Source organism: Chrysemys picta, chromosome 17, assembly GCF_011386835.1.
Source record: "Chrysemys picta bellii isolate R12L10 chromosome 17, ASM1138683v2, whole genome shotgun sequence".
Taxonomy (NCBI): domain Eukaryota; kingdom Metazoa; phylum Chordata; order Testudines; family Emydidae; genus Chrysemys; species Chrysemys picta.
The window spans coordinates 7168719-7194408 of NC_088807.1; the positions used below are offsets into that span (position 1 = coordinate 7168719).

The 25690-nt window shown below is 52.0% G+C and overlaps 1 protein-coding gene across 2 annotated transcripts in view; it reads right to left on the reverse strand.

Moving 5' to 3' along the window:
* The window catches only part of LOC101951606 (galectin-4-like), a 36606-nt gene extending 12939 nt beyond the window's left edge, over positions 1-23667 (reverse strand). The window contains exons 1-6 of one of the 2 annotated variants that reach the window (XM_065570717.1): positions 22998-23667; positions 21430-21518; positions 17006-17204; positions 11876-11995; positions 9888-9935; positions 310-354 (exon numbers count right to left, since the gene is read on the reverse strand). In XM_065570717.1, coding sequence (XP_065426789.1) covers positions 310-354; positions 9888-9935; positions 11876-11995; positions 17006-17204; positions 21430-21518; positions 22998-23027 — 531 coding nt within the window. In that variant the 5' untranslated portion in view covers positions 23028-23667. The remainder of the gene's footprint in view (positions 1-309; positions 355-9887; positions 9936-11875; positions 11996-17005; positions 17205-21429; positions 21519-22997) is intronic. The other variant, XM_005295681.5, reaches the window with a different exon arrangement.
* Positions 23668-25690: the final 2023 nt, after the last annotated feature.

The window sequence follows — 25690 nt, forward strand, 5'->3', positions numbered from 1 at the left end:
AGATCCTTCACTCGCTCCAGGACCCGCCGCCGAAGTGTCCCGAAGACCGGGAGCGCGGAAGGACCCCCCCCCCCGCCGCAGAATTGACGACGACGACCGGGAGCGCGGAAGGACCCCCACCTAGGGCGCCAAAAACCCTGGCGCCGCTCCTGGGGGCATTGCTGGGTCTTTGGATAGTTGGCTCCCCCTAAGAGAACTCACTGCCCTCCCACTGACTTTCAAACTCCCCTGGGGAGAGCTGCTCTCTGTGTTTCACTGGAGAGCAGGGAATGAGGTTGCAGCCACACTGCACTGGGCTGTGCCCCATACCAAGGCAGCTGGCACCTGTCTTGGGAAGTTCTTCACTTTCTTCCTCTGCAAAGACAGAAGACAGATTTCACAGTTCAGTCTCTCAGGCTCTTCAGTTGGTTATTTTATTCCCACTCTCACCTTTACCTGAGCGTGGGCCCTGCTCCATGAACACACGCGGGAGAACCTGGGACCCTTGTTTGTTCAGCTGTCTCTGCAGCCGTGAGGCTGGTGCTTCCAGCTGTTTCTTCTCCAGAATCAACTAGGTCTTTCCCATCTTTAATTTCTGAGATCCCACCACTCTTGATTTTGACCCAATCGAGTCAGAAGTTCTCAGCACCTCTCAGCTTGTGTTTCTTTGCTCTTTCACAATGCCTTTTATCTTACTCCGAGCATACTGCCTCCTGCACATCCAGACCCTGAGTAACAACTGGGGATAGAGCTAAGGACATTTCCTTATCTTTCTTTTCCCTTCATTGCCTTATCCTATTCTGCTTCGCCCAGTGTTCTTCCCTGGGTTGGATTCTCTAGTCTGTGCTATGCAGGAGATCAGACTAGGTAATACTCCGAATGGTCCCCTATGGCCTTAAACATTTGTGAAACTATGAATCTTCCCAACTTTGCTCTGCAGAAATGCAGAGTCTGTCTTCCCTTCAGCTGTCCTCCCTCAGGGCTGAAATGGAATTGAGCCTAACCAGAATTTGATACAGGTTAAGCAAAATGTTCTTGAAAAACAAGAACTGGCCCAGATCTTTAGACAAATAATGAAGCATCCTGGAGGCTCCATTAATGAATGTTCCCCTATGAAGGTGTCCCTAGTGTCACCTTAATCACTCCCTGCCTTATTCTCTTTGATAGGTCTGGATGTAGAGAGCAGCTTATCATCTTGGCTTGGACGATTGGGCCATCTAGTCTGACATCCTGCCCCTAGCCAGGGGCCAGTACATGTTGTTACAAAGCAAGGCAAAAATCCTCAGCTATGCACTTAGCCAAGTGTAAATTGTTCCACATGGACCTTCCTGAGGCCTGCACATAATCAGATCAACCTTGGCTCTGAAACATGAGATGTACTTATCCCCAGCAGATGCAGTCAACATTGTTAGTAGAAGAAGGCAATAATGTCTAATGGTTAAAGCAGGGCTGGGCGGAGTAGAGGCATAGCACGCAGAAGTAGCTAGCTCCAGAAATGGCTTACATGTGAAATCCATGTGGCATGCAGCGCTGTTTGAACCAATGAGGCTCCAGCCAAATTGAACCCTGAGCAATGTAGTACAGAAAGGAGACCAGACAGGCCATTTCTGAAATGACCAGTGCACTGTGGGATAGGAGTGGGAGGACTGAAGGAATATAGGTAATGCAAGATGGCACTTAATAGAAAAATAACAAGTTAGTTAGGTGAAACTAGTTATAATTAGCTTTGCCGTTGTTAGGCAAATTCAAGTTGGTTTTGTGAGGTTAAAGAGGGTTGCTTTTGTGTTAGTTTAAAGCACACAAACCTAGTTTAAGCTGGCTAAAACCACTAGAAGGCTTGTAACTGCTGCAAGAGGATGTGTCTGAGGTAGCAGGTAGGCATAGAACATAAAGGGTAGCAGGTAGGCATAGAACATAAAGGGGAGATTTAGACAACTTTTAGCATAGGCACCGACTTCCTCTCTATCCAGGGGGTGCTCGACCCACCCTCCCTCCGCCTCAGGCCTGCCCCCACTCCACCCCTTCCCTCAAGCCCCTATCCCCGCCCCGTTTCTTCCCGCCCCCACTCCGCCCCTGGCCTGCCTCTTCCCACCCCATCCCCACTCCACCCCCTCCCTCTCAGCACCTCCTGCACTCTGCCTGTTCTGTGGAGTGCAGGAGGCGCTGGAAGGGAAGGGGAGTTGATTAGCGGGGCCACTGGCAGATGGGAGATGCTGAGGGGGCGTGGGTAGCTGGCTGCCAGTGGGTGCTAAGCAACCACTAATTTTTTTCCATGGGTGCTCCAGCCCTGGAGCACCCATGAAGTCAGCACCTAGGAGTTTTAGCTTAGAAGACCTGTCGGACACCCAAGGCCATGGGATGCCTGGATGATGTGGTGGTCCTCCTTCTAGCTCTACTGTAAGTAACAGGCCATTGTTTATAGTATTAAGGAAGCACCATTGTAGTTGGGGTTTCCAGTTACATTGAGTACAGCGTACAGGAAATATTTGCGTTGGCAGACAGTTACTTTTGCCGAATTGCCAACTCGTAGTCTGGGTCTTAAAACCAAAAATTTGTTCCAAAAATTTCGAGAAGGATCACGAGCAATGACCGTATCTCTCCAGCACAGGATACATGCACCCTGCCACTCAGGGGCGGCTCTATGTTTTTTGCCACCCCAAGCACGGCAGTCAGGCGGCCTTCAGCGGCATGCCTGCGGACGGTCCGCTGGTCACACGGATTTGGCAGCATTTCTGCGGGTGATCTGCTGGTCCCGTGCCTTGGGCGTACCAGCCGCTGAATTGCCACCGAAGCCGCGGGACCGGCGGACCTCCCGCAGGCATGCCGCCGAAGGCAGCCTGACTGCCGCCCTCGCGCGACCGGCACGCTGCCCCCCACGACTTGCCGCCTCAGGCCAGGCACGCGCTTGCTGCGCTGGTGCCTGGAGCCGCCCCTGCTGCCACTCAACCAATGGCACGAACACCAATAGACCCTTATCCGATTACACGTCAGAGCAACTTGTATAGTCAGAGAAACATCACTTGGGGTACACTGGTGAGGGGGCAAGAAGTGATTTTCTGCTGTAGACCGAGCCTAACTAACCAAAACAGCTCAGGCTGTGTCTACGCTACGGACCTTACAACGGCACAGCTGTAAGGTCTCCTGTGTAGCAGGTCTCTGCAGGTGAGAGAGAGCTCTCCCGCCGGCATAATTAAACCACCCCTAACGAGCAGCGATAGCTATGTTGGCAGGAGAATATCTCCCGCTGACGTAGCCCTGTCCACACCGGCACTTCTGTCAGTGAAACCTTTGTGGGTCGGGGCAGAGGTGAAAGTAAGCCGGTCCGGTCCAGCGTACCAGTAAGACAGTGGCTGCTGGAACACAGCTGACTGTACTGGCAGGGCCGCTGATGGTGGGGAAGGCGCAAAAGGGACAGATGCCCTGGGGCCCAGCGATTTAAAAGGGTCCGGGGCTCCCAGCAGTGGCTTTAAATCACCACCAGAGCCCTGGGGCTCCTGGCTGCCGCTACCCCGGGGCTCTGGCTGCCGCTACCCCGGGGCTCTGGCTGCAATTTGAAGGGCCTGGGGCTCCCGGCCGCCACTGCTACCACGCCAGCGGCTGGAGCCCTGGGCCCTTTACATTGCCGCTGGAGCCCGGTAGCACTGAAGGGCTGGCTGGGGGAGTCTGGCCCCAGCCCCGCCCCTTCTGCCCGAGGCCCCGCCCCTTCCAGGGGCCCAGAGCTGCCCCCCATCTTGCCCCAGACCCCAGCCTCCCTGCAATATTGGTAAGTCCTTTAAGTTACTTTCACCCCTGGTCAGGGGTGTGTTTCTTTTTCACACCCCTGACCCACAACATTTTTACCCACAAAAGTGCTAGTGTAGACTTAGCCTTAGTATCCTCAACAGACACCACAAACTTGCTAACAGCTTCTTCCTCCAGCCATTAGAGCTCCAGGACGCTTCTGGAAACAGCATATTTGAAGCATACGCTAGAGACTATTTGCAAAAGCAAATTCTATATTTGCATTTACAAGTGATCACAACACAACCCTAATTCTAGGGGTTACATTCGTCCAGCCAGGGACCAGAAACAAGAGCATGTGACGGATGTATCCTGAGTACTAAATGAAACAAAGAGCTCACAGATGAGCTGCAGACCAAGGATTACTCAGTGAATCATTTCATAAATTAGAGAAAAAAATCTCAAGAGGATCATAAACAAATAGGGGCAAAAGTCAGTGAATAAAGTCACATTCAGCCCAGCATGTATCCAGAGCGCTGACACTATAACTGAAGGGGCGAGCATGTCGAATGTTTCATTAAGTTCCATCCTTTTTCCAAAGGACTCATAAGCCATTGGAGTGATGTGTATGTCAACCAAAGCAGAGGCACCGAGTATTAAATTAAATTAATGGAGATATCCCATCTCCTAGAACTGGAAGGGACCTTGAAAGGTCATTGAGTCTAGCTCCCGGCCTTCACTAGCAGGACCAAGTACTGATTTTGCCCCAGATCCCCAAGTGGCCCCCCCAAGGATTGAACTCACAACCCTGGGTTTAGCAGGTCAATGCTCAAACCACTGAGCTATCCCTCCACCCCAGTCTGATCAAAACCGCTTTCTTCTCTCAAACGTTCCGCTTTCATTCTCTTGGCAGCCAATATTTCACTCATGTTCCAGGCATCACAGAGCCTTCCAGCCTAGACAGGTCCTGAATTTCTAATGGGAAAAACAAGTGAATCCTCTCTGATCCCCCCAGCCTTCCTTATTCATCAGCCGGATGCACCAAAGGACACATGTTCAATGCCTCTTCCCTTTGCTGGGCATTTTAGCCTCTCTCCCCTCTTTGAGGAGCAGCCAATCACTGTGACTGTGACAGCTTCTCTCTCACATGACTAGGTTAAAATCCCAACATGACTTTGCCCCACAGTGAGTATCGAATTTCCTTCATCTCCTATCAGGTATTTTAGCCAAAGCTCTTGGGAGCCACCAGGTCACCTAGCTCACTTTTTCCAGTGGACTTTTGTCATAAACATACAGCTAATGGTAGCATAAAATCCCTCCTTTACCTGTAAGGGGTTAAGAAGCTCAAATAACCTGGTTGGCACCTGACCAAAAGGACCAATAAGGAAAGAAGATACTTTCAAATCTGAGCGGGGGGAGGTTTTGTTCGTGCTCTCTTTGTTTGTTGTTCCCTCTTGGGACAAAGAGAGAGACATAAGAACGGCCGTACTGGGTCAGACCAAAGGTGCATCTAGCCCAGTATCCTGTCTACTGACAGTGGCCAATGCCAGGTGCCCCAGAGGGAGTGAACCTAACAGGTAATGATCAAGTGATCTCTCTCCTGCCATCCATCTCCACCCTCTGACAGACGGAGTCTAGGGACACCATTCCTTACCCGTCCTGTCTAATAGCCATTAATGGACTTAACCTCCATGAATTTATCCAGTTCTCTTTTAAACGCTGTTATAGTCCTAGCCTTCACAACTTCCTCAGGCAAGGAGTTCCACAAGTTGACTGTGCGCTGCGTGAAGAAGAACTTCCTGTTATTTGTTTTAAACCTGCTGCCCATTAATTTCATTTGGTGGCCCCTAGTTCTTGTATTATGGGAACAAGTAAATAACTTTTCCTTATTTACTTTCTCCACATCACTCATGATTTTATATACTTCTATCATATCCACCCTTAGTCTCCTCTTTTCCAAGCTGAAAAGTCCTAGCCTCTTTAATCTCTCCTCATATGGGACCCATTCCAAACCCCTAATCATTTTAGTTGCCTTTCTCTGAACCTTTTCAGTATATCTTTTTTGAGATGAGGAGACCACATCTGTACGCAGTATTCAAGATGTGGATGTACCATGGATTTATATAAGGGCAATAAGATACTCTCCGTCTTATTCTCTATCCCCTTTTTAATGATTCCTAACATCCTGTTTGCTTTTTTGAATGCCGCTGCACACTGCATGGACATCTTCAGAGAACTATCCATGATGACTCCAAGATCTTTTTCCTGATTCGTTGTAGCTAAATTAGCCCCCATCATATTGTATGTATAGTTGGGGTTATTTTTTTCTTTACATTTATCCACATTCAATTTCATTTGCCATTTTGTTGCCCAATCACTTAGTTTTGTGAGATCTTTTTGAAGTTCTTCACAGTCTGCTTTGGTCTTAACTATCTTGAGCAGTTTAGTATCATCTGCAAACTTTGCCACCTCACTTTTTACCCCTTTCTCCAGATCATTTATGAATAAGTTGAATAGGATTGGTTCTAGGACTGACCCTTGGGGAACACCACTAGTTACCCCTCTCCATTCTGAAAATTTACCATTTATTCCTACCCTTTGTTCCCTGACTTTTAACCAGTACTCAATCCATGAAAGGACCTTCCCTCTTATCCCATGACAACTTAATTTACGTAAGAGCCTTTGGTGAGGGACCTTGTCAAAGTCTTTCTGGAAATCTAAGTACACTATATCCACTGGATCCCCCTTGTCCACATGTTTGTTGACCCCTTCAAAGAATTCTAATAGATTAGTAAGACACGATTTCCCTTTACAGAAACCATGTTGACTTTTGCCCAACAATTTATGTTCTACTATGTGTCTGACAATATTATTCTTTACTATTGTTTCAACTGATGTTAGACTTACCGGTCTGTAATTGCCGGGATCACCTCTAGAGCCCTCTTTAAATATTGGCGTTACATTAACTATCTTCCAGTCATTGGGCACAGAAGGCGATTTAAAGGACAGGTTACAAACCATAGTTAATAGTTCCGCAACTTCACATTTGAGTTCTTTCAGAACTCTTCGGTGAATGCCATCTGGTCCCGGTGACTTGTTACCAGGGCCGGCTCCAGGCATCAGCCCACCAAGCTTGTGCTTGGGGTGGCACCTGGAGGGGGGCAGCGCGGCGCAGTGCTCCGGCTCCGGCCGCCGGGGAGAGCGGAGCCCCGGCCGGGCTCTCCGCCTCCCCCCCGGCGCTCTGGTCGCCGGGGAGAGCGGAGCCGCGGCCAGGCTCTCCGCCCTCCTCCTGGCGCTCTGGCCGCCGGGGAGAGTGGAGCCCCGGCCGGGCTCTCCACCCTCCCCCCGGTGCTCTGGCCAGTCGGGGAGAGCGGCTCGCGGCCGGGCTCGGTGCCCTCCCCTGCCGCGCTGGGGGGGAGGGCGGGGGGGCGGGAGGCTTTTTTGCCTGGGGCGGCAAAAAAGACAGAGCCGGCCCTGCTTGTTACTGTTAAGTTTATCAATTAATTCCAAAATCTCCTCTAGTGACACCTCAATCTGTGACAATTCCTCAGATTTGTCATCTACAAAAGCCGGCTCAGGTTTGGGAATCTCCCCAACATCCTCAGCTGTGAAGACTGAAGCAAAGAATCAATTTAGTTTCTCCACAATGACTTTATCATCTTTAAGTGCTCCTTTTGTATCTCGGTTTCAGAGTAGCAGCCGTGTTAGTCTGTATCCGCAAAAAGAACAGGAGTACTTGTGGCACCTTAGAGACTAACAAATTTATTAGAGCATAAGCTTTCGTGGGCTACTGCAGCCGAAGAAGTGGGCTGTAGTCCACGAAAGCTTATGCTCTAATAAATTTGTTAGTCTCTAAGGTGCCACAAGTACTCCTGTTCTTTTTTTGTATCTCGATCTTCCAGGTGCCCCACTGGTTTTTTAGCAGGCTTCCTGCTTCTGATGTACTTAAAAAACATTTTGTTATTACCTTTGGAGTTTTTGGCTAGCCGTTCTTCAAACTCCTCTTTGGCTATTCTTATTACATTTTTACACTTAATTTGAGAGTGTTTATGCTCCTTTCTATTTACCTCACTAGGTTTTGACTTCCACTTTTTAAAAGATGCCTTTTTATCTCTCACTGCTTCTTTTACATGGTTGTTAAGCCACAGTGGCTCTTTTTTAGTTCTTTTACTGTGTTTTTTAATTTGGGGTATACATTTAAGTTGGGCCTCTATTACGGTGTCTTTGAAAAGCGTCCATGCAGCCTGCAGGGATTTCACTTTAGTCACTGTACCCTTCAATTTATGTTTAACTAACCCCCAGCTCCTACTGAAATGATACATTTAAAATTACAGAAATTGTAAGTAATAACCTAAGGCATTTCCTTGCTATCTTTTGTTTTAGCTTGTGAATTTTCCCTATGCTAAGAGGGAGGTTTATTCCTGTTTTTGTAACTTTGAAGTTGAGCCTAGAGGGGAATCCTCTGTGTTTTAAATCTTTTTATTACCCTGTAAAATTACCTTCCATCCTGATTTTACAGAGGTGCTTCTTTTACTTTTTTCTTTATATTAAAGTTCTTCTTTTAAGAACCTGATTGGTTTTTAGGACACTAAAAACCTAAGGGACTGGTCTGCGCTCACTTTGTTAACGTATTGGTTGGTATATTATTCTCCAGCCTCCCCAGGAAAGGGGGTGAAGAGGCTTGGGGGGATATTTTGGGGAAATAGGAACTCCAAGTGGTCCTTTTCCTGAATCACTTGGTGGTGGCAGCAATACCGTCCAAGGACAAGGAAAGGAATGTGTGCCTTGGAAGTTTTTAACCTAAGCTGGTAGAAATAAGCTTAGGGGGGTCTTTCATGCAGGTCCCCACATCTGTACTCCAGAGTTCAGAGTGGGGAGGGAACCCTGACAACTTTAGCATACCAGAGACAGATTATTTTCCCTCATGGAAGGCAGGCTGGTTTCATGCCATTGATCCTAGATATCCAAATCCCAGGTAGAACTGTTCTCTCCTTGTTCATCTGTTTCTATTTCTTCACAGGACAGAGCCACAGCTCTACAGGGTCTGCTACAGAATTGTGACATACAAGGAATATTAATGCCTCAGTCATTCTCCCTTGTACAAGGAGGAGGCTCGCAGCTCTGCAGTTCCTTTGCTTCTGTCTGAAGTACAGCAGCCCTAAAACTCCCAGCCACCAGGACCCAGATAGGAACATACCTGTAGGAATACAGGGACTGCCATGCCAGAGCAGACCTGTGGCCATCTAGTCTGTATCCTAACCCTACCAGTTAGTGGTTAGCTTATGCCCCAAAGCAGGAGGGTTTATGTCTCATATTTTTTATTCTCTCTAACACAATGTTGGGGTGAAATTCTGGTCCATAATTCAATGGGATTTTTGCCACAGACTTCAGTCCAACCAGAATTTAATTCTGAATGGTCTCATCATCCATATAAGTGTCCCATCTTTTTCTACGTCTCTTGGTGATATCATGTGGCAATGAGTTCCACAAGTCAATTGTAGTGTATAAAAAGTATTATGAGATGTCTGACAAAGTCTTAAGAGTGAAGAATATGACTGCATTAACTGTATAATTTTATGCCCTCAGTCAGCTGAAATGAAACATCAAGTTTGTGTGGGACACAAGGAAATGTGGGACTAAGGTCAGCGGCATATAACAGTAGGCAGGTGCAAATGAGTGGAAGAAGAGAGAGTTCCATGTTAGCAGCTGTCCAACCTCAGGAGCAGCCGCTCTTTATCTGGTCACAGTGCCTGTAAATCCTGGCCAGTGTCTCTGCTCTTTCACACAGGACCCTCTGTTAGCTCCATCTGCTCCCAGCGATTTGGTGAACTCGGATTTCCCAAATTGCTCCCTAGTTTAAATCTGCGTGCCCTCTCCGTCTGCACATTCTGCAAGCCCATGGCTGCTCGAGCCACAGGCTACCAGCTACTGCACCACCCAGGGCATTGGGATTCTTCAGATCTGGGATTTGGAGCCATGCAGGCTTTTCTTCATGGCCCCACACAGGAGTCCTTGAAGCATAGTGTGCGTACCCTACACCTCTGCAGCCTCACCTGGCGCTTCTGTATGATATGCCAGGGATGATGTTACCCTACTGGGTTTCCCTCCCTATCCTGCCCCCTCCCATCCCAGGGTCTTGTCAAAGTCTGTGTACGATGGATGTGTTTCATCTGTAGCTAAATACTCACTGTGGGAGCTGGAACCCCGTAGACTGGCTGGGCAAACACATTGGAGATCTGCAAGGACAGAAAGGCCAGGTAAGCACAGCACCTGTGATCTGAGCTTCAGCAGCTAGAACTCCCCTGCCTGCATGATGTCATCAGAATTAAACAGCCCCTTCACTTCGTGACAAAGCAGAAGCTGGACCTCTCGCCCCACCAAGGCCCAGATGTGGGACAAAGCCCCAAAATGAGCGGCCCAGACAAATGATTCCTGCAGAGAACTGGACCTTCAGGTGTCTTCCCCTTCAGAAAGGATGTTGAGAAGCGAGGTCTTGGGGTGTCACTCTGGTGAGTTGTGTGGCTGCTCCATTCTGATAGGCTGCAGGGGTCTCAGCAGCAAGACGCTTCCCATCCAGGTGACTGGGGCATTCGTAGAGCACCCAAAAGTCTGCTTAGTTCAGGTATAAAGCAGGGCCCTGTCCTACGGAGCCTGCAGCCTACACAGAGGCAGTGCCACGGGGGTGGAGGAAGACAAAACACTCCTCACTTACTTTTCTGGCTTCTTTGGTCTCGTAGCCCTTGCCCAGGAGAGGAAGTCGTCTCAGCCCGACAGGACTTGGGCAGCGGGAGGCAAACCCTGTTCGAATGTCTCATACGCAGGGGGACAGTTGGACCCAGTCCACTACTCCCATGCTGATGCAGCAGGGGGACATGTCGGGGATTGTGCAGGCTACCATGGCCAGAGACAACCATTTTGGCCCCTGATGTCTCCTGGAGCTTTTCCAGCTCACTTTTCTAGGATGATCTGAGCATCTGCTCTTTAGATACTCATCCCCTCCTAAGTTAGCAGAACATGGGAATGGAAGAGTTGTACTTACACTGCTGGAGTGAATTCTATAAGCCGGGGCTGCCTCCCCTTGCGGCTCGTAAACCCCAAAAAATACATTAAGGTAAACCATGGAATCATAGAAGATTAGGGTTGGAAGGGACCTCAGGAGGTTCTAGTCCAACCCCCTGCTCAAAGCAGGATCAACCCCAACTAAATCTTCCCAGGCAGGGCTTTGTCAAGCCGGGCCTTAAAAACCTCTAAGACTGCAGATTCCACCACCTCCCTAGGTAACCCATTCCAGTGCTTCACCGCCCTCCTAGTGAAATAATTTTTCCTAATATCTAACCTAGACCTCCCCCACTGCAACTTGAGACCATTACTTCTTGTTCTGTCATCTGCCACCACTGAGAACAGCCGAGCTCCATCCTCATTGGAACCCCCCTTCAGGTAGTTGAAGGCTGCTATCAAATCCCCCTTCCTTCTTCTCTTCTGCAGACTAAACAAGCACCCACCAATTTTTCCCCATGGGTGCTCCAGCCCCGGAGCACCCAGGGAGTCAGTGCCTATGCCTGAGTGGCCAGTCACTGTGGGCCTGGACATTGGAGGCACCATTGGAGATCAAGACATTAGTCACACCCAAGTTCCTGAGTGGTGTCTCCTGCTGGGTGCAGTAGAGGGGGCTCCCATGGAACAACATCCCAATTTCCTCTGGCTTTCCTTGCCCTGCATGAACACATGCCACCCAATATTTCAAGTGCTAAAGCGAGACACAGCGACGCTCAGGTTTGGCCCATCTGCCTCTCTGTAGATGGAGGGGCCAGATTTGATTGGTGTTGTGACCTAATGCACGGGGTCACTCAGATATGGCCCAGCCACCCATAGACAGAGCGGCGGCCAGGCCAAACCTGAGTGGGCTGTGACCCTGTGTCACAATGCCACTCTGTTTGGGGGCCCTCTCAAATAAGGGACCAGTGGCAAACGGCCCCTTTCTCCCCTCTCCTCTCATAGGTCGCCCTGAATGTGCAAAATGTTCTCCTTTAGCCAGGATGGGACTTTTGGGGGTCAAGCAGGACAGTCCAGCGAAACCCGGGACAGTTAAGAGGTCTGTTAACACAACGTTCCTTGCCACTGGGCTTCCGGCCTGAGCAGTGGAACTGGTGCTAACAAGGCCAGAGCAGATACTCACACTGGGGCTTGTGAAGTTGATGCAGTTCACAGTCACATCCCCTTTGATCTCCAGGATCTGGACAGTATGAAGGGGAAGGCGGTGTCTGTACTCCAGGAAGTGCTGACCATTCACAGAGACCTAGGGAAAGAGCAGAGGGAGGGATGGGTGAGGACTGTGCTAGGAGAAGTGAGAAGATGTGGGGGAGCAGATGCGCAGTGGGGGAGCCTTTACTCTAGTTAAGATCACATCAGCGCTGCAATATCGCCAACCCCAGTGTTCACAAATTATGAGTCACGTCCCATCAAATCATGAGATTGTCCTAAATATAAAGAATTATGGACTCTGTCTATTTGCCTTCTGGGTTTCCAGTCTTTTGGGGTCACATTTTCAAACTTTTCTCCATAGCCATGGGAACTGAACATTTCCTTTTTTTTTTTAAATGAAAGCTGAGAGTCTGATGTAATCACATGACTCCAGGAGCAGGGGCTTTAAGAAAAACACCCAATATTGCAACAATGCGGGGCTTCCCTGCTCTCACTTGCTCACAGCTTCCTGAAAATGTCTCCTCTGGGGCCGAAACCTCCTCGGCTGCACTCAGCCCAAGGGGGAATGTCTCTTCTGCGGCTGAAGTCTCCCCAGCTACACTCAGCACAAGGGGGAACGTTTTGGAAAGTTTCAGCAAAGTCTATTCAATGGCTTTTAGTTTGGCTGAAAAAATGTTCAGCACCATAAAAGCTGAACTCTCTTGTCCACTGGTGTCCGGGCCTGTCTGAGGAGGAGCCTCCAAGTGACTGCAGTCTCTGCATGAAAGTTAACCATGTTCTGTGCATCCCTGTTTGACATGAGCGGAAACATTCATTGCCGACACTGAGCCAGATTCTGTTGCCAGTGACACCAGGGTAATACTCCACTGACTCGTAGAGCTTGACTCTGCTTTCCGCTACCTCCGTGTAAACTGGAAGTAACGCCAAGGAGGCTACAGAGATTACACTAGTGCAAAATGAGAATGAGGCCATGGATTTAGGTCTTGTCTACACAAGGAAATTGTACCAATTGAGCTACAGCGGTTTAGAAACTGATTTAGATCAACCAGTGCAATCCCCAGTGTCAGTTCAAGAGTGCCTTGTCATGGAAGTGCTGGTTCTGACTCCACAGTTCGGCCTGAATTGCATTTTGCACTTAAATCAGGGATTCAACCTCTTTGTTTTATATGAAAAATACAGCACGTCCTCCTCAAACTGACAGCACTCACTCACTGGGCACTGAATGGATTGTCTGAAGATTTACAAGTACATCCATTAATTAGTTTATGAGTTAAAATTAGTTAAAAACTGGATCCTTTAAGAAATTTAGCACCCAGTGTCAGTCTTTTCTTTGTCCAGAATGATCTCAATAATCTCCCGGATAGATGAAACCTCAAACTTTCCACATAGTTAACATTACTAGACCTCTTGTGCCCAGGCTAAATTTGAAGAAATTATGATGTTATTTAGCTAAGTGATTAATAATTTTTGTATTTAGATGTAAGCAGATCAGAATGAGCTCTACCCTGACATCTGGTGGTGAGTTGTGGAAAAGGACTTTAGGGGCTGATCTTATTTGCATGGGCACACCCACCCTGCCTAGCATGATGGACTGCTTGCCCAAATGGTCACTTTGGCTGCTGTGGGACCCCCAGTCTCTTTGTTATCAGGGCAGGAGAAATAAACTGTTGTTATCCTAGTTATGAATCAAGGATAGTAGAACTGGGTAGTTTATGACGGAGGGACTCACCCTCAACTAAGTAGCACTCGTTGGCAAGGGACATGGGTTCCAAAGTCTAGTGAACTGAGAGAGACTGAGGACAGGTATGTGTGTTCTGAGTGCATTAGTACTGGGACCACCTTGCTGATAGCTGAAATCACTGAGAGCTGTATTAAGGAGGGGGGGGGGGCTGAAGCCATATTGGTGAGTGGCTAGCAGAGAGGAGTGCCCAGCAGGGTGGCTAGTGGAGAAGAGTGGCCAGGTGGGAGGAGCGGCTGGTGGTGAAGACTGCAGCAGAACCCCATGGAGAGGCTTGGCAATTGGCTGTTGACCTGAGCAGTAGACCATGTAAGATGCCCCCATATCTCCCCCCATTTCCACCCAGGCAGGGGGGTAAACTCTGCAGAGGAACTTCTGAACTCTGGGGGCTGCACAGACCAAGGACAGAAGCTGTGGGTGGGGTGACTGTTGGGTTGCTGGACTTAAGACCCCGAGGGGAAAAAGACACTGACAAACTTACTTGGGGGGGTGGGTCTTTTGCTCATGGTTTGTGTTATGAATCCTGTTGTGGTGTTTCCCCAACAAAATGCCACATTGTTTCCCTCCTTTATTAAAAGGCTTGCTACACCCAGACTCTGTGCTCGTGAGAGGGGAAGTATTGCCTCTTAGAGGCGCCCGGGGGAGGGTGGCATGTAATTGTCCCAGGTCACTGGGTGGGGTTTCCAGCCGGTTTTGCATTGTGTTATTAAAACGGAACCCCTAGATACGGAACCCGGCCCTTGTTGCTGCCAACTCTGACAGGCAGAAGGGTTACAGAATTGTTATGGTTATATAGGCTGCAAACAGGCTCAGATAACTCAAATAGGGCCATTATGACAGCAATAACTCAATCTATCCCCACCCTTCCTCTACAGCTAATTTGCCTACAATTCTATTGGCACATGTCCCATGAGTTCTCTTGGGTAGATTACTGGGCCCTGCTGTCACAGGCTCCCCTTTTTGAAGGCTCTAGGCTGCTCCGAGTTTGGGAATCAGTGTATGAAAAGCTCCCCAGGGTGCTGCTGCCTCACCTCCACAGCGCACTGAGGCCTGATCTGCACTTAACATTGAGCTGGACACAGCTTCAGCCCTCATGGGTGTGCAAAACCCATCCCACAAGCACCGTAGCCCCAGTGCCACCCACCCGTCCCAGCAGAAGCTGCGGTGTGGTAGGGGAAGCCCCAGCACCCAGGCCACTGGGTGTGGCACTGGGACTGGAGGAGCTCTCACTCCCCGCTGCGCCCTGTGGCAGGGGGACAGAGCTTCTCCGGTTTTGGGGCTGCAGGGGAGGGAGGAGGAAGGAGCAGGGGACTGCAATGGGGTGGGTGGAACGAGTGGGCCCCAGGAAAAGGGCAGAAAGGGCTGGGGCAGTGGGTGGGGCTGCAGGCAGAAGGGGGGGGGGGAGCCACCCCACTCACTCTGGCTCAAGGCCCCAGGCAACTTTAATTTGCCTCTGCTTCCCGACTGCGCCCCCCACCCCCCACCCCCGTTCTCCCAGCATGCTCAGAGTCAACCAGTGTCCCTGGAAGCTGAGTCCAGGCAGGGAGGGCTGCTGCTGCCATCCCTCCCCAGCCAGGCTCTCTCCCACGCAGCTGGCTACTCTGTATGGAGCAGTGACTGGGAACAGCTCTGGCCCGCTCCCCGCCCAGGCCTAGCTGCCAGGGAGGGCAGCCAAACACACGGGGGGGAGCTGGCACAGAGGGAGGAAAGAGCCCTCCGCCCCTGGAGGTAACATGGGGTGGGAAGGAGGCGCAGGGAGGAGACATGAGGGGAGGTCACGTGTCCTCCCCGTTAGCTGGTGCCCTGCCTCTGGGGTGAGGAGGGGGAGCTGGGGTGGGCCTCAGGGAGGAGAGGGGCCAGGGGCCAGGCACCGGTATCCTCCCTACTCTAGGGAGCTTCCAGTGCTCACGCCCAGCCTCTCCAAATGCAGGAGTCACACGCTGCCCACATGGGGCTGGGACCCCCCCCATAAGAGGCCAGCCACCTTGTGACAGGGCCTTTGGAAATCTCCCCCTTGTGACAGAGGAAGACTTAGCCCCACCCTCAGCAGGGCTGCGGAGACAGACCTCAGTGGCGAGCCCTTCCTGCAAGTCTCTCCCCTCTCCCTCAAACACGGTGTCAGCCGCACTCCATCAATGCTTAGGGCCTGATCCTGTCTCCCTCTCACATCCCTCTGCGTCATCTCGAGGCCAGTCACGAAGCAGCATTTACTCAGGGGCAGCGAGTTGTATGGGCCCGTGGTGCCAGTGCTCCACCAGTATGAGAGCACAGGGGCCCGCCTCCCCTGGCGCATCACCCCCAGCCCCGCCTGCCGCCCCCGTGGGCCTCCCCCCGGAGCGTCCCCCCCGGCCCCGCCTGCCAGCCCCGTGCGCCTCCCCCGGAACGTCCCCCCCGGCCCCGCCTGCCAGCCCCGTGCGCCTCCCCCGGAGCGTCCCCCCCGGCCCCGCCTGCCGCCCCTAAGGGTCTCCCCCGGAGCATCCCCTCCCGGCCCTGCCTGCCGCCCCCAGGCAATTTAAAAGGGCCTGGGGCCCCCACCACCACCACCACCAGCACAATGGGGCTAATGTGGCTTCCTGACCACCCACCCACTCCGCTTCCAGAAGCGGCCGGCATGTTGCTGCGGCCCCTGTGGGGGGAGCAGCATATCTCTGCGTGCTGCCCCCGCCCTAAGCTGTGGCCATTGGGCGTTGCGGGGGTGTTGCCTGCGGGCAGCAGCACCTGGAGACCCCTCCAGGTGCCCGCCTAGGAGCTGCTGCCACATGGGGGTGCGGGTCACTTCCGGGAGCCGCCCAACGTAAGCGCTGCACCCCACACCCTCTCCCGCAACCCAAACCCCAGCCCAGACCCCACACCCTCTGCACCCAAACTCCCTCCCAGAGCCCACCCCCTGCACCCCCTCCTGCACCTCAACCCCCTGCCCTAGCCCAGACCCTGCACCCAAACTCCCTCCCAGAACTCGACCCCCGCACCTCTCTCTGTACCCCAACCCCCTGCCCCAGCCCAGACCCTCCACCCTAACTCCCTCCCAGAGCCTATTCCCCACACCCCCTCCTGCACCTCAACTCCGTGCCCCAGCCCACACTCGCACCCTAACTCCCTCCCAGAGCCTTAGGCACCACCAAAATTATACAAAACTGCCTCCTCTGCATCATGTAGTGGCACCACCAAGGCACCCCAGAAGCACAGACTGGTCTGGACTGGCCTCCCCTCAAGGCCACAGACTGGTACTCGCTGATGTGTCCTGTCCCAGCAAGGGGACCCGCTTCCCCTCCATCACCCCTGTGGAGCTAGTGTCCCTTGATGGGCCGTGCTGCCAGCCGCAGAGTATCCACCCCGGCTGCCGTCCTGCGAGGGCCGTGTGCTCACCTGATAGCAGTGGCCCTTGACGTTGATGATCACTTCAAAGTAGATGCCCGGGTGGAAGGGCACGTGGTAGGTCCTTTCCTCCGCGCCCCAACTGCCGTTCTGCTCGGTGTTGCATACAACCATCGGGCGGCCCTCGTTGAAACGCGGATTAAAGTGGAAGGCGATGTCCCCGTTCCCGCACCGCAGGTTCACCCCAAAACTGAAACAGAACGAGATGGTGTGACCTGGGCTGCCCGTGCCAGGACGGGGAGCTGACACTGCACCCCGTATTCCTCTCAGTGATATGATTAGGACATAATCATAATGTATTTTATGCAAGATAATCATGTGAGATGTCATTGAGAAGGTTATGATTTGCTGAATAGGATTATCCTCTTTGTGTGCATGTGTCACTTTTAGACTCATGACGAATATTGACTCTGTATCTGTATTTCAAATGTAGTTACACCTGGGTAACATCCGCTAGACAAGATGCTTTCAGTCTAGATAGTGGGTGGGGAAGGGTCTATTCAGGGCAACGAGCCATTAGGGAAAAAAACCAATAGGCCTTAGGGGAAGCTTTTCTCCCACCTGGGGAGCCTTCCTGAGAACTACAGACAGCATCTGTGTAACGGCTGCTATGACTCTACAAGGACATGTGATGAGACCACATGTCTCTAGACTCTCTCTTGGAATGTCAGTGTTTTTCCATAGACTGGTCTGGCAACCAAGCTTTGGGAACAAAGGATCCCCTCCATATGCAAAAGCTAGATAAGGCAGGGAGTGACCTCATCAGGGGGTCTTCACGCCCCACACAAGAAGACTCCTGGAAACACTTGAGGAACAAAGACTGAATAGGGGGAAGTGCTAGAGGGATAGCTCAGTGGTTTGAGCATTGGCCTGCTAAACCCAGGGTTGTGAGTGCAATCCTTGAGGGGGCCACTTAGGGATCTGAGGCAAAATCAGTACTTGGTCCTGCTAGTGAAGGCAGGGGGCTGGACTCTATGACCTTTCAAGGTCCCTTCCAGTTCTGGGAGATGGGATATCTCTATAACTTAAATTTCATGGGATTTTTAGCCTGTGAATGGAACACCTGGGGATTCCAAGCTGTAGCCCCTTAAGAATCTGGAACCTGCTTGTAACATTTCTTAGGTGAGAATCTGCTAATTCATATCCAATCTATTTCATATATTAAGTTTAGTTTGCTTTTTATTTATTTATTTGCTAGGTAATCTGCTTTGATCTGTTTGCTATCACTTAAAAATCTATCTTTTGTAGTTAATACATTTATTTTTGCTTTATCTAAACCAGTGGTCTCCAAAGTGGGGTGCGCAAGAGGATCTTTGGGGGTGCACAGCAGGAGGAGGTGTGGGTTTTTTTGTTTTTTGTTTTTTTTGCTTCGGCAGTTCGGGCGCGGGAGGCCGAGCGGCTTTTTTTCTGCTTCGGCGCGGCAGGGGGTGCGTGCTCAAAATTTTTTTTACCTATAGGGGTGCGCGATCAAAAAAGTTTGGAGACCACTGATCTAAGCCAGTGTGTGTAAATCATAACTCAGGGGCAAAAGGCTTTTGCATATTTCTCTCCACATTGAGGAAGGGGGTGAATTGTATGAGTTCCCTGTGCAGCACGAGATGATATCATTTTGTGTTTACACTCCGGGGGGGGGAGGGGTGTCTAAGGAGCTGGGAGTAGCTTTCCTATGCAGAGGCTGGTCAGAGAGCCTGCATGTAACCGCAGCTGGGTGTGTCCCTACCTGTGTGTATGAGGGTGAAAGTGGAGGCTGGAAGGCTTTGTAGTGCCGTGTAAAAGGGAGCCCAGGCTGGTGGGTCAGGGGGCTTAGTGGTACCCCAGTTCCAGGTGGCACCCTGGGGGGAACCCATCACAGGAGGAATGGGGGCTAACGGCACCAGAAGGGGAGAATAGGCACTGACTGTGCCAAGGTGCAGGGGGGGCTGCTCCTGGCAGGGATGGAGCATGGGGGCTTCCTATGTTAGGGGGCAGGGAAGGGGCTTCCAGAGCCAGGTGTGGGGATATGAGGGCTGCTCTTGACAGGGAGTGGGCATGGGGGCTGTCCACACCAGAAAGTGGAAATGGGGGGCTGCCTGCGCAAAGGGTAGGGGACGGGGGGGGGGCTGCCCACCATTGTGTGGGACGAGACTATGGTGGGACAGAGGGAGCATGGGGCTATGGGGGTGGGGTAGAGAAGGGGCCATGTGTGGCAGATAGGCTTGGGATAGGGCTCTGGGAGTAGGGCAGAGGGACAATGGAAGAGGCTTTTCTTCAGGGAAGTGTGCAGAAGGAAGTGTCACAGGGGCAGCCCCCGCCTTGTGGGGGGAGCAACGGAGGGTGTGGATGGTGCCACATTGTGGAGGGGGCAGGGTAGATGGGACTGTAGGAGAGGCACTGCCTGGGGTGAGGTGAGGGAGGAAGGATGGGAGTCATGGGGCAGCCCTGCCTAGGGGGGAGGGGGAATAAGGCCTATGGGGGAAAGGGGCATGGAGCCCATGGGGGCAGCCCTGCCTCAGTGAGGGGAGGGGGCATGGGGGGGCAAAGGAGAGCTAGCATGTGTGTGTTTGCACGTGCATATAGTAAATTGTTCCAATGGTTAATTCTCCTCACTATTAAAAATTAGTTCCTTATTTCCAGCCTAGATTTGTCTCACTTCACCTTGCAGCCACTGGACCTTGTTCTGCCTTTGTGAAATTAAAGAGACTTTCGTCATCTGTGCGCCGTGATCAAGTCACCTGTTTGCTTTCTCTGGGAGAAACTAAATAAAGTGAACTCTCTTAGTCCTGCTCTGTGCGGCAGCTTATCCTTGGATTGTCCTTGTCACTCTTTTCCGAACCTTCCCTTTCAGTCAACATTGGCACTGGTGAGATGGATACCGGAGACTGCGCCTCCTTGTGGTTGCCACATGGTAAAAAGGATGGTGGAAATTGGAGAAAGTGCAGAAAAGAGACACAAACATGATTTAACGGCTGGAGAAAATACCTGGCAAGAAGAGACTGAAGGAGCTCAATCTGATCACAAAGGATCAAAAGGTGACTTGGTGACAGTGCACCAGTGTAACCTACACCCCTCCTGGTGTATATCAGTATATCTAGTGGCACCGAGACCACTTAGAGAGATTAATGAGTTTACTCTGCAGCCTTAGCTAACAGCCAGTTGGCTTTTGGCTCATGCAGTGGAGGCTCATCTATTAAACTACAGAGGGCCCTGGTTCAATCCTGCCCGCCGACGACCAGGGTCTGTTGGCGTTACACAAACACCTTCACAACGAGAAAATACTGGCTATTAGAGGGCTCTTTGACCTAGTGGAGAAAGCAGGACCGGCTCCAGGCACCAGCCCACCAAGCTTGTGCTTGGGGCGGCACCTGGAGGGGGGCGGCGCGGTGCTCCGGCTTCAGCTGCTGGGGAGAGCGGGGCCACGGCCGGGACTTGCCACCCTCCCCTGCCGCGCTGGGGGTGGGGGGGCCGGAGGCTTTTTTGCCTGGGGCGGCAAAGAAGCCAGAGCCGGCCCTGGGAGAAAGGCCGAACAAAAAAAATCAGTGGATGGAAGCTGAAGCCAGACTAATGTAAAATTAGAAATTACGGTCAAATGGCTGATTAATCATCGGAAGAAAGCCCCGGGAAGTGGTGGATTCTCATCTCTTGATGTCTTCAGACTCAGACTGGCTGCCTTTCAGGAAGGTGCTTTAGCAAATGCAAATGATTGGGCTCAATGCAGGGGTAACTGGGTGAAATGCGATGGCCTGTTCTACACATGAGGTCAGACTAGATGATGTAATGGTCCCTTCTGGCCTTAAAGTCCTGAAACTGTGAGTCAACCTGTTCGAAGTGTGGACACCAAGCTGGTCCTGGTATCCAGTGAGGGTCTCATCACTGCCATGTAGAGATGACAGCACCTCTTCGCTTCCTCTTCCCCTGTTCGTACCTCCAAGGAACGCCTTCACCCTCTCAGCCGCTGCATTGCTCTGGAAGCTGGGTTTCACAGTGACCCATAGTCCTTTGCAGAGAGCTGGGGCAGTGGGAGTAGAAACCATGGTGGAGGAATGAGAGCTGAGGAGTTTGTTGAGAGGCAGGAGATTCAGGGGAGCCAGTTTACCATGGGGAATAGAGTCATGCCTTGTGCAGTTAAGCGGGAAGGAAAGGAGCCAGGAAGAGAGAGGAGATTGGGGAGAGAGAGGGGCCAGTGGAGGGGATGACCCATAACAGCAGCCAGGAGGAGCCTGGTGGAGAAGCCGTGCTGGTGGAGGATGACTGTAAGGACAGCTCAGAGTTAGTGGGGCGGTGAAGGAGGTGAGGGGGACTTGGTGAGTGAGGAGGGAGGGATAGTGGAGAGCTGTTGTGTGCTGATAGTGCAGGGGCGTGGTTGAGCTGAGTCCAGATGGAGTGCTGGTGGGGGAAGGGGGTGAGACGCGGCACAGGATGGGGTAAATAGCACCAACCTTTTCACGAAGGGTTGAACTACTCCTTGGATTAACACCATCTTCCCTTCACTCAGGCCTCCAAAGATGGGTCCAGAAAAGGGGACAATCTGGAAGAAACCACCCCACAGTTTTAAGGGCAGCAGAGGAATCATACACTAGTCCCATGCCCCCAGCTGCACAAGCCCTGCACTGGCCAGTGGGGGGTAGTAATTTTCACAGGGCCCTACTGCAGGCGTTCTGCTGTGTCTCCCAGTATTGGGCCATTGCGTCTGGGGAGCTTCTCTCTGTTGGGGCCCTGACTGGGTGACCAGATCATAGAATCTGAGAATATTATGGTTGGAAGAGACCTCAGGAGGTGATCTAGTCCAACCCCCTGCTCAAAGTAAGACCACCACCAACTAAATCATCCCAGCCACAGCTTTGTCAGGCTGGGCCTTAAAAACCTCTAAGGAAGGAGATTCCACTACCTCCCTAGGGAACTCATTCCAGTGCTTCACCACCCTCCTAGTGAAATAGTGTTTCCTAATATCCAACCTAGACCTCCCCTACTGCAACTTGAGACCATTGCTCCTTGTTCTGTCATCTGCCACCACTGAGAACAGCCGAGCTCCCATCCTCTTTGGAACCCCTCTTCAGGTAGCTGAAGGCAGCTATCAAACCCCACCTCACTCTTCTCTTCTGCAGACTAAACAAGCCCAGTTCCCTCAGCCTGTCCTCATAAGTCATGTGTCCCAGCCCCCTAATCATTTTTGTTGCCCTCTGCTGGACTCTCTCCAGTTTGTCCACATCCCTTGTGTAGTGGGGGGACCAAAACTGGAAGCAATACTCCAGGTATGGCCTCACCAGTGCTGAATAATCACTTCCCTCGATCTGCTGGCAATGCTCCTACTAATACAGCCCAATATGCTGTTGGCCGTCTTGGCAACAAGGGCACACTGCTGACTCATATCCAGCTTCTCGTCCACTGTAATCCCCAGGTCCTTTTCTGCAGAACTGCTGCTTAGCCAGTCGGTCCCCAGCCTGTATGGGTGCATGGGATTCTTCCGTCCTAAGTGCAGGACTCTGCACTTATCCTTGTTGAACCTTATCAGATTTCTTTTGGCCCAATCCTCCAATTTGTCTAGGCCACTCTGGACCCTATCCCTACCCTCCAGCATATCTACTTCTCCCCCCAGCTTAGTGTCATCTGTGAACTTGCTGAGGGTGCAATCCATCCCGTCATCCAGATCATTAATAAAGATGTTGAACAAAAGCGGCCCCAGGACCGACCCCTGGGGCACTCCGCTTGAAACCGGCTGCAAACTAGACATCGAGCCATTGATCACTACCCGTTGAGCCCGACAATCTAGCCAGCTTTCTAGCCACCCGATAGAAATATGTCCCAATATTATCTGGACCATCCCAATATTAGGGGCTTTGTCTTATATAGGGCCCTATTTCCCCCACACACCAGACCCTATTCCCCCTCTCCCATCCGTCCCAATTTTTCACACTTGCTATGTGGCCACCCTAGCCCTGACAGATGTCTCCTGCAGAGAAGGCCATGTGCATCTCCAGGTGTTCAGCTCCCGCCTAGCCTCACTCACCGGGTTCAGAATAGGCTGCTGGAAAGCCATGCTGACAGTGTCCAACGCTGCTGCTTGTGGTAACCCGAGGCGGCTCCCTGTGACTCTTTAAGTTTCGTTTCCAGCTGCAGGCACAGAATGTGGGCGGGTTGTCTCTCTCCTGCCACCGGCATGCTTTGATTAACCCATGAAGGTATGGTTCCCTATGGCAGGGACGCTGGCATTGCCGTCCCAGAGCCGCAGTCGGTGCTGATGATGTGAGGAGCTGGCAAGGAAGAGGAAGTAGCATGCACCTGCCATGGGGTGAGTGCAGGAGCATTGCTACTGGCTCACCCCCCCTGCTTCATGTCTCTGCCACCAGTTCCCCTTTCAAGGGCAGCTGTTGTTAGTTCCCCAGCTCTCAGCCATTTACTCGGCTGCTTTTGTGCTGGGTAAGAGACTTTCCCCTTTTAAAGACACCAGTGTCTTTTGTGCCTGTGGAATCCAGACCTAGCCGGCTAACCCTGACCCACGGACACTGCTCTGCGCTCTCCGGCGGCATGACTCCAGTGCTCAGGCACATGGCAGGGGTGTCTTGACACAACCCTCGGCAAACAGGAGGGCTAAAACTTTTATTCTTTGGCATGAAAGCGGAGATTCTCCGGTGTTAACAGGACTCCGGGAGCTGGGGCTTCTGGAAAAACTAAACATTGTCCCTCCAAATATCTCCACCTCCCCTAGGGGTTCTCCTCACCAGACTCCCACCAAGTTCCCCTCTCACAGTCATTCCCCACCCCCAAGGCTCTCCTCTCACATCCCTCCTCCCCCCCAAGTTTCCCTGTCTTGTCCCTTCTCCCCCTTCCCTATGGATTCTCATCCCCCCCCTTCTCCCCTTTCCTCCAACTTCTTCCCCACACCCCCACAGGTTCCCTCTCGAGGATTTTTCTGCCAGCCCATAGCCGAGGACAGTACAGCACTGCACTGCACCTCACCTCTTGCCACCCCTCCGGCTCAGCCTGCAGCACCCTGGACAGCCGTCAATCTATGATGTCATGTCCCTCAGGGAACAATCACCTGGCCGTCAGCTGCAGACATGGGCCAGGTATTATATGTTCTTTCATAGAATATCAAGGTTGGAAGGGACCTCAGGAGGTCATCTAGTCCAACCCCCCAAACCCCATTGACTGTAGGGAACATATTCTTGGTAACACTGTTATACTAGCACTGTGTGCTGAAATCAGAGTACAAACCTCAACTAGGTACATGATAGAGCAGAGCTGTTTAACCCAGAATGCCTAGCTGTGACAAAGTTCCTCCTCTATCTCGGTGGGTCCTGCGCTTATTGGCAGATTTTCTTGCCTCAGAGATTCACCATGTGGGTTGGGGAATAGCCCAGAGACCTTCCCCTCTGGAAGAACCCACAGTCCAAGTCAATTGGGAGGTTTGGGGGGGAACCCAGGCCCACCCTCTACTCTGGGTTCCAGCCCAGGGCCCTGTGGACTGCAGCTGTCTATAGTGCCTCCTGTAACAGCTGCAACTCCCTGGGCTATTTCCCCAGGGCCTCTTCCAAACACCTTCCTTATTCTCACCACAGGACCTTCCTCCTGGTGTCTGATAACGCTTGTGCTCCTTGGTCCTCCAGCAACACACCCTCTCAGCTCCTTGCACCTCTTGCTCCCAGCTCCTCACATTCACACCACAAACTGAAGTGAACTCCTTTTAAAACCCAGGTGCCCTGATTAGCCTGCCTTAATTGATTCTAGCAGCTTCTTCTTAAATGGCTCCAGTTGCCCTAATTAGCCTGCCTGCCTTAACTGGTTCTAGCAGGTTCCTGATTACTCTAGTGCAGCCCCTGCTCTGGTCACTCAGGGAACAGACAACTGTTCAGCCAGTGACCAGTGTGTTTGCCTTTGATCAGACTCCTGTACCCCACTGGCCTGGAGGGAGAAAGGTAGAGAGCTGCTTCTCCTACTACTAGGCCCTGGGTTTTCCCTACAACTGCTATCTGTTGCTGCTGCTCCAGCTACTCTCCCGGCTGGGCTAACCCCCCCCCCCCAATCTCTGCTACCTGCTGGCTGGCTGGCTGCTAGACCCCCCCCACCCCTCCTTGGTTGCTGCTGCTCCAGTTACAGCCCCTTGGAGGGGGGGGGCTGCTGGCCCACTCCCCGGAGGAGAGGAGAGAGGGAGCCAGCTATTACTCCTGCTTCTGAGGAGACCACCACCATCGACCACCACCTGAGAGGGGTCCTTCCTGCTGGCCACCAGACTGCTGCCTAAAGCTGCTGTGTTTGCTGCTGGGAGCTGCTGGAGCCCCGAGGAGAAGGAGAAGGAGAAGACCATTTGCCAGCTGGGAAGCATGTAGGAACAGACCACCGTGGAGGGGGTTCTCATGGACTGAGTAACTTTTGAACTGTGCTCTTGTGGTGGGGGTCTAGACTGTGTTTGTGGGACACAGGGGGTGTGACGTGGAGCCTGCCCCCTGGTCCGTCTGTGTCCCCCCCGACCACCATCATCGTTGCCCCCTCCACCACCCCCACTGGCTACTTACCATCTGCCTTGGGCTCCTGCCTCTGGGACTCAGCTGCTCCCCATTGCTTGCCACGCCCTGTTGCCACCATTGGGCCTGATACAGCAGCCAGCTTCCAAGGACTTTCCTTTTGTTGCAAGCGCACGAGGGTGCACGTACCTCCCCCCTTTTTGACTGACCCCTTCCCCCCTGCAACAAGCCCCCAGCT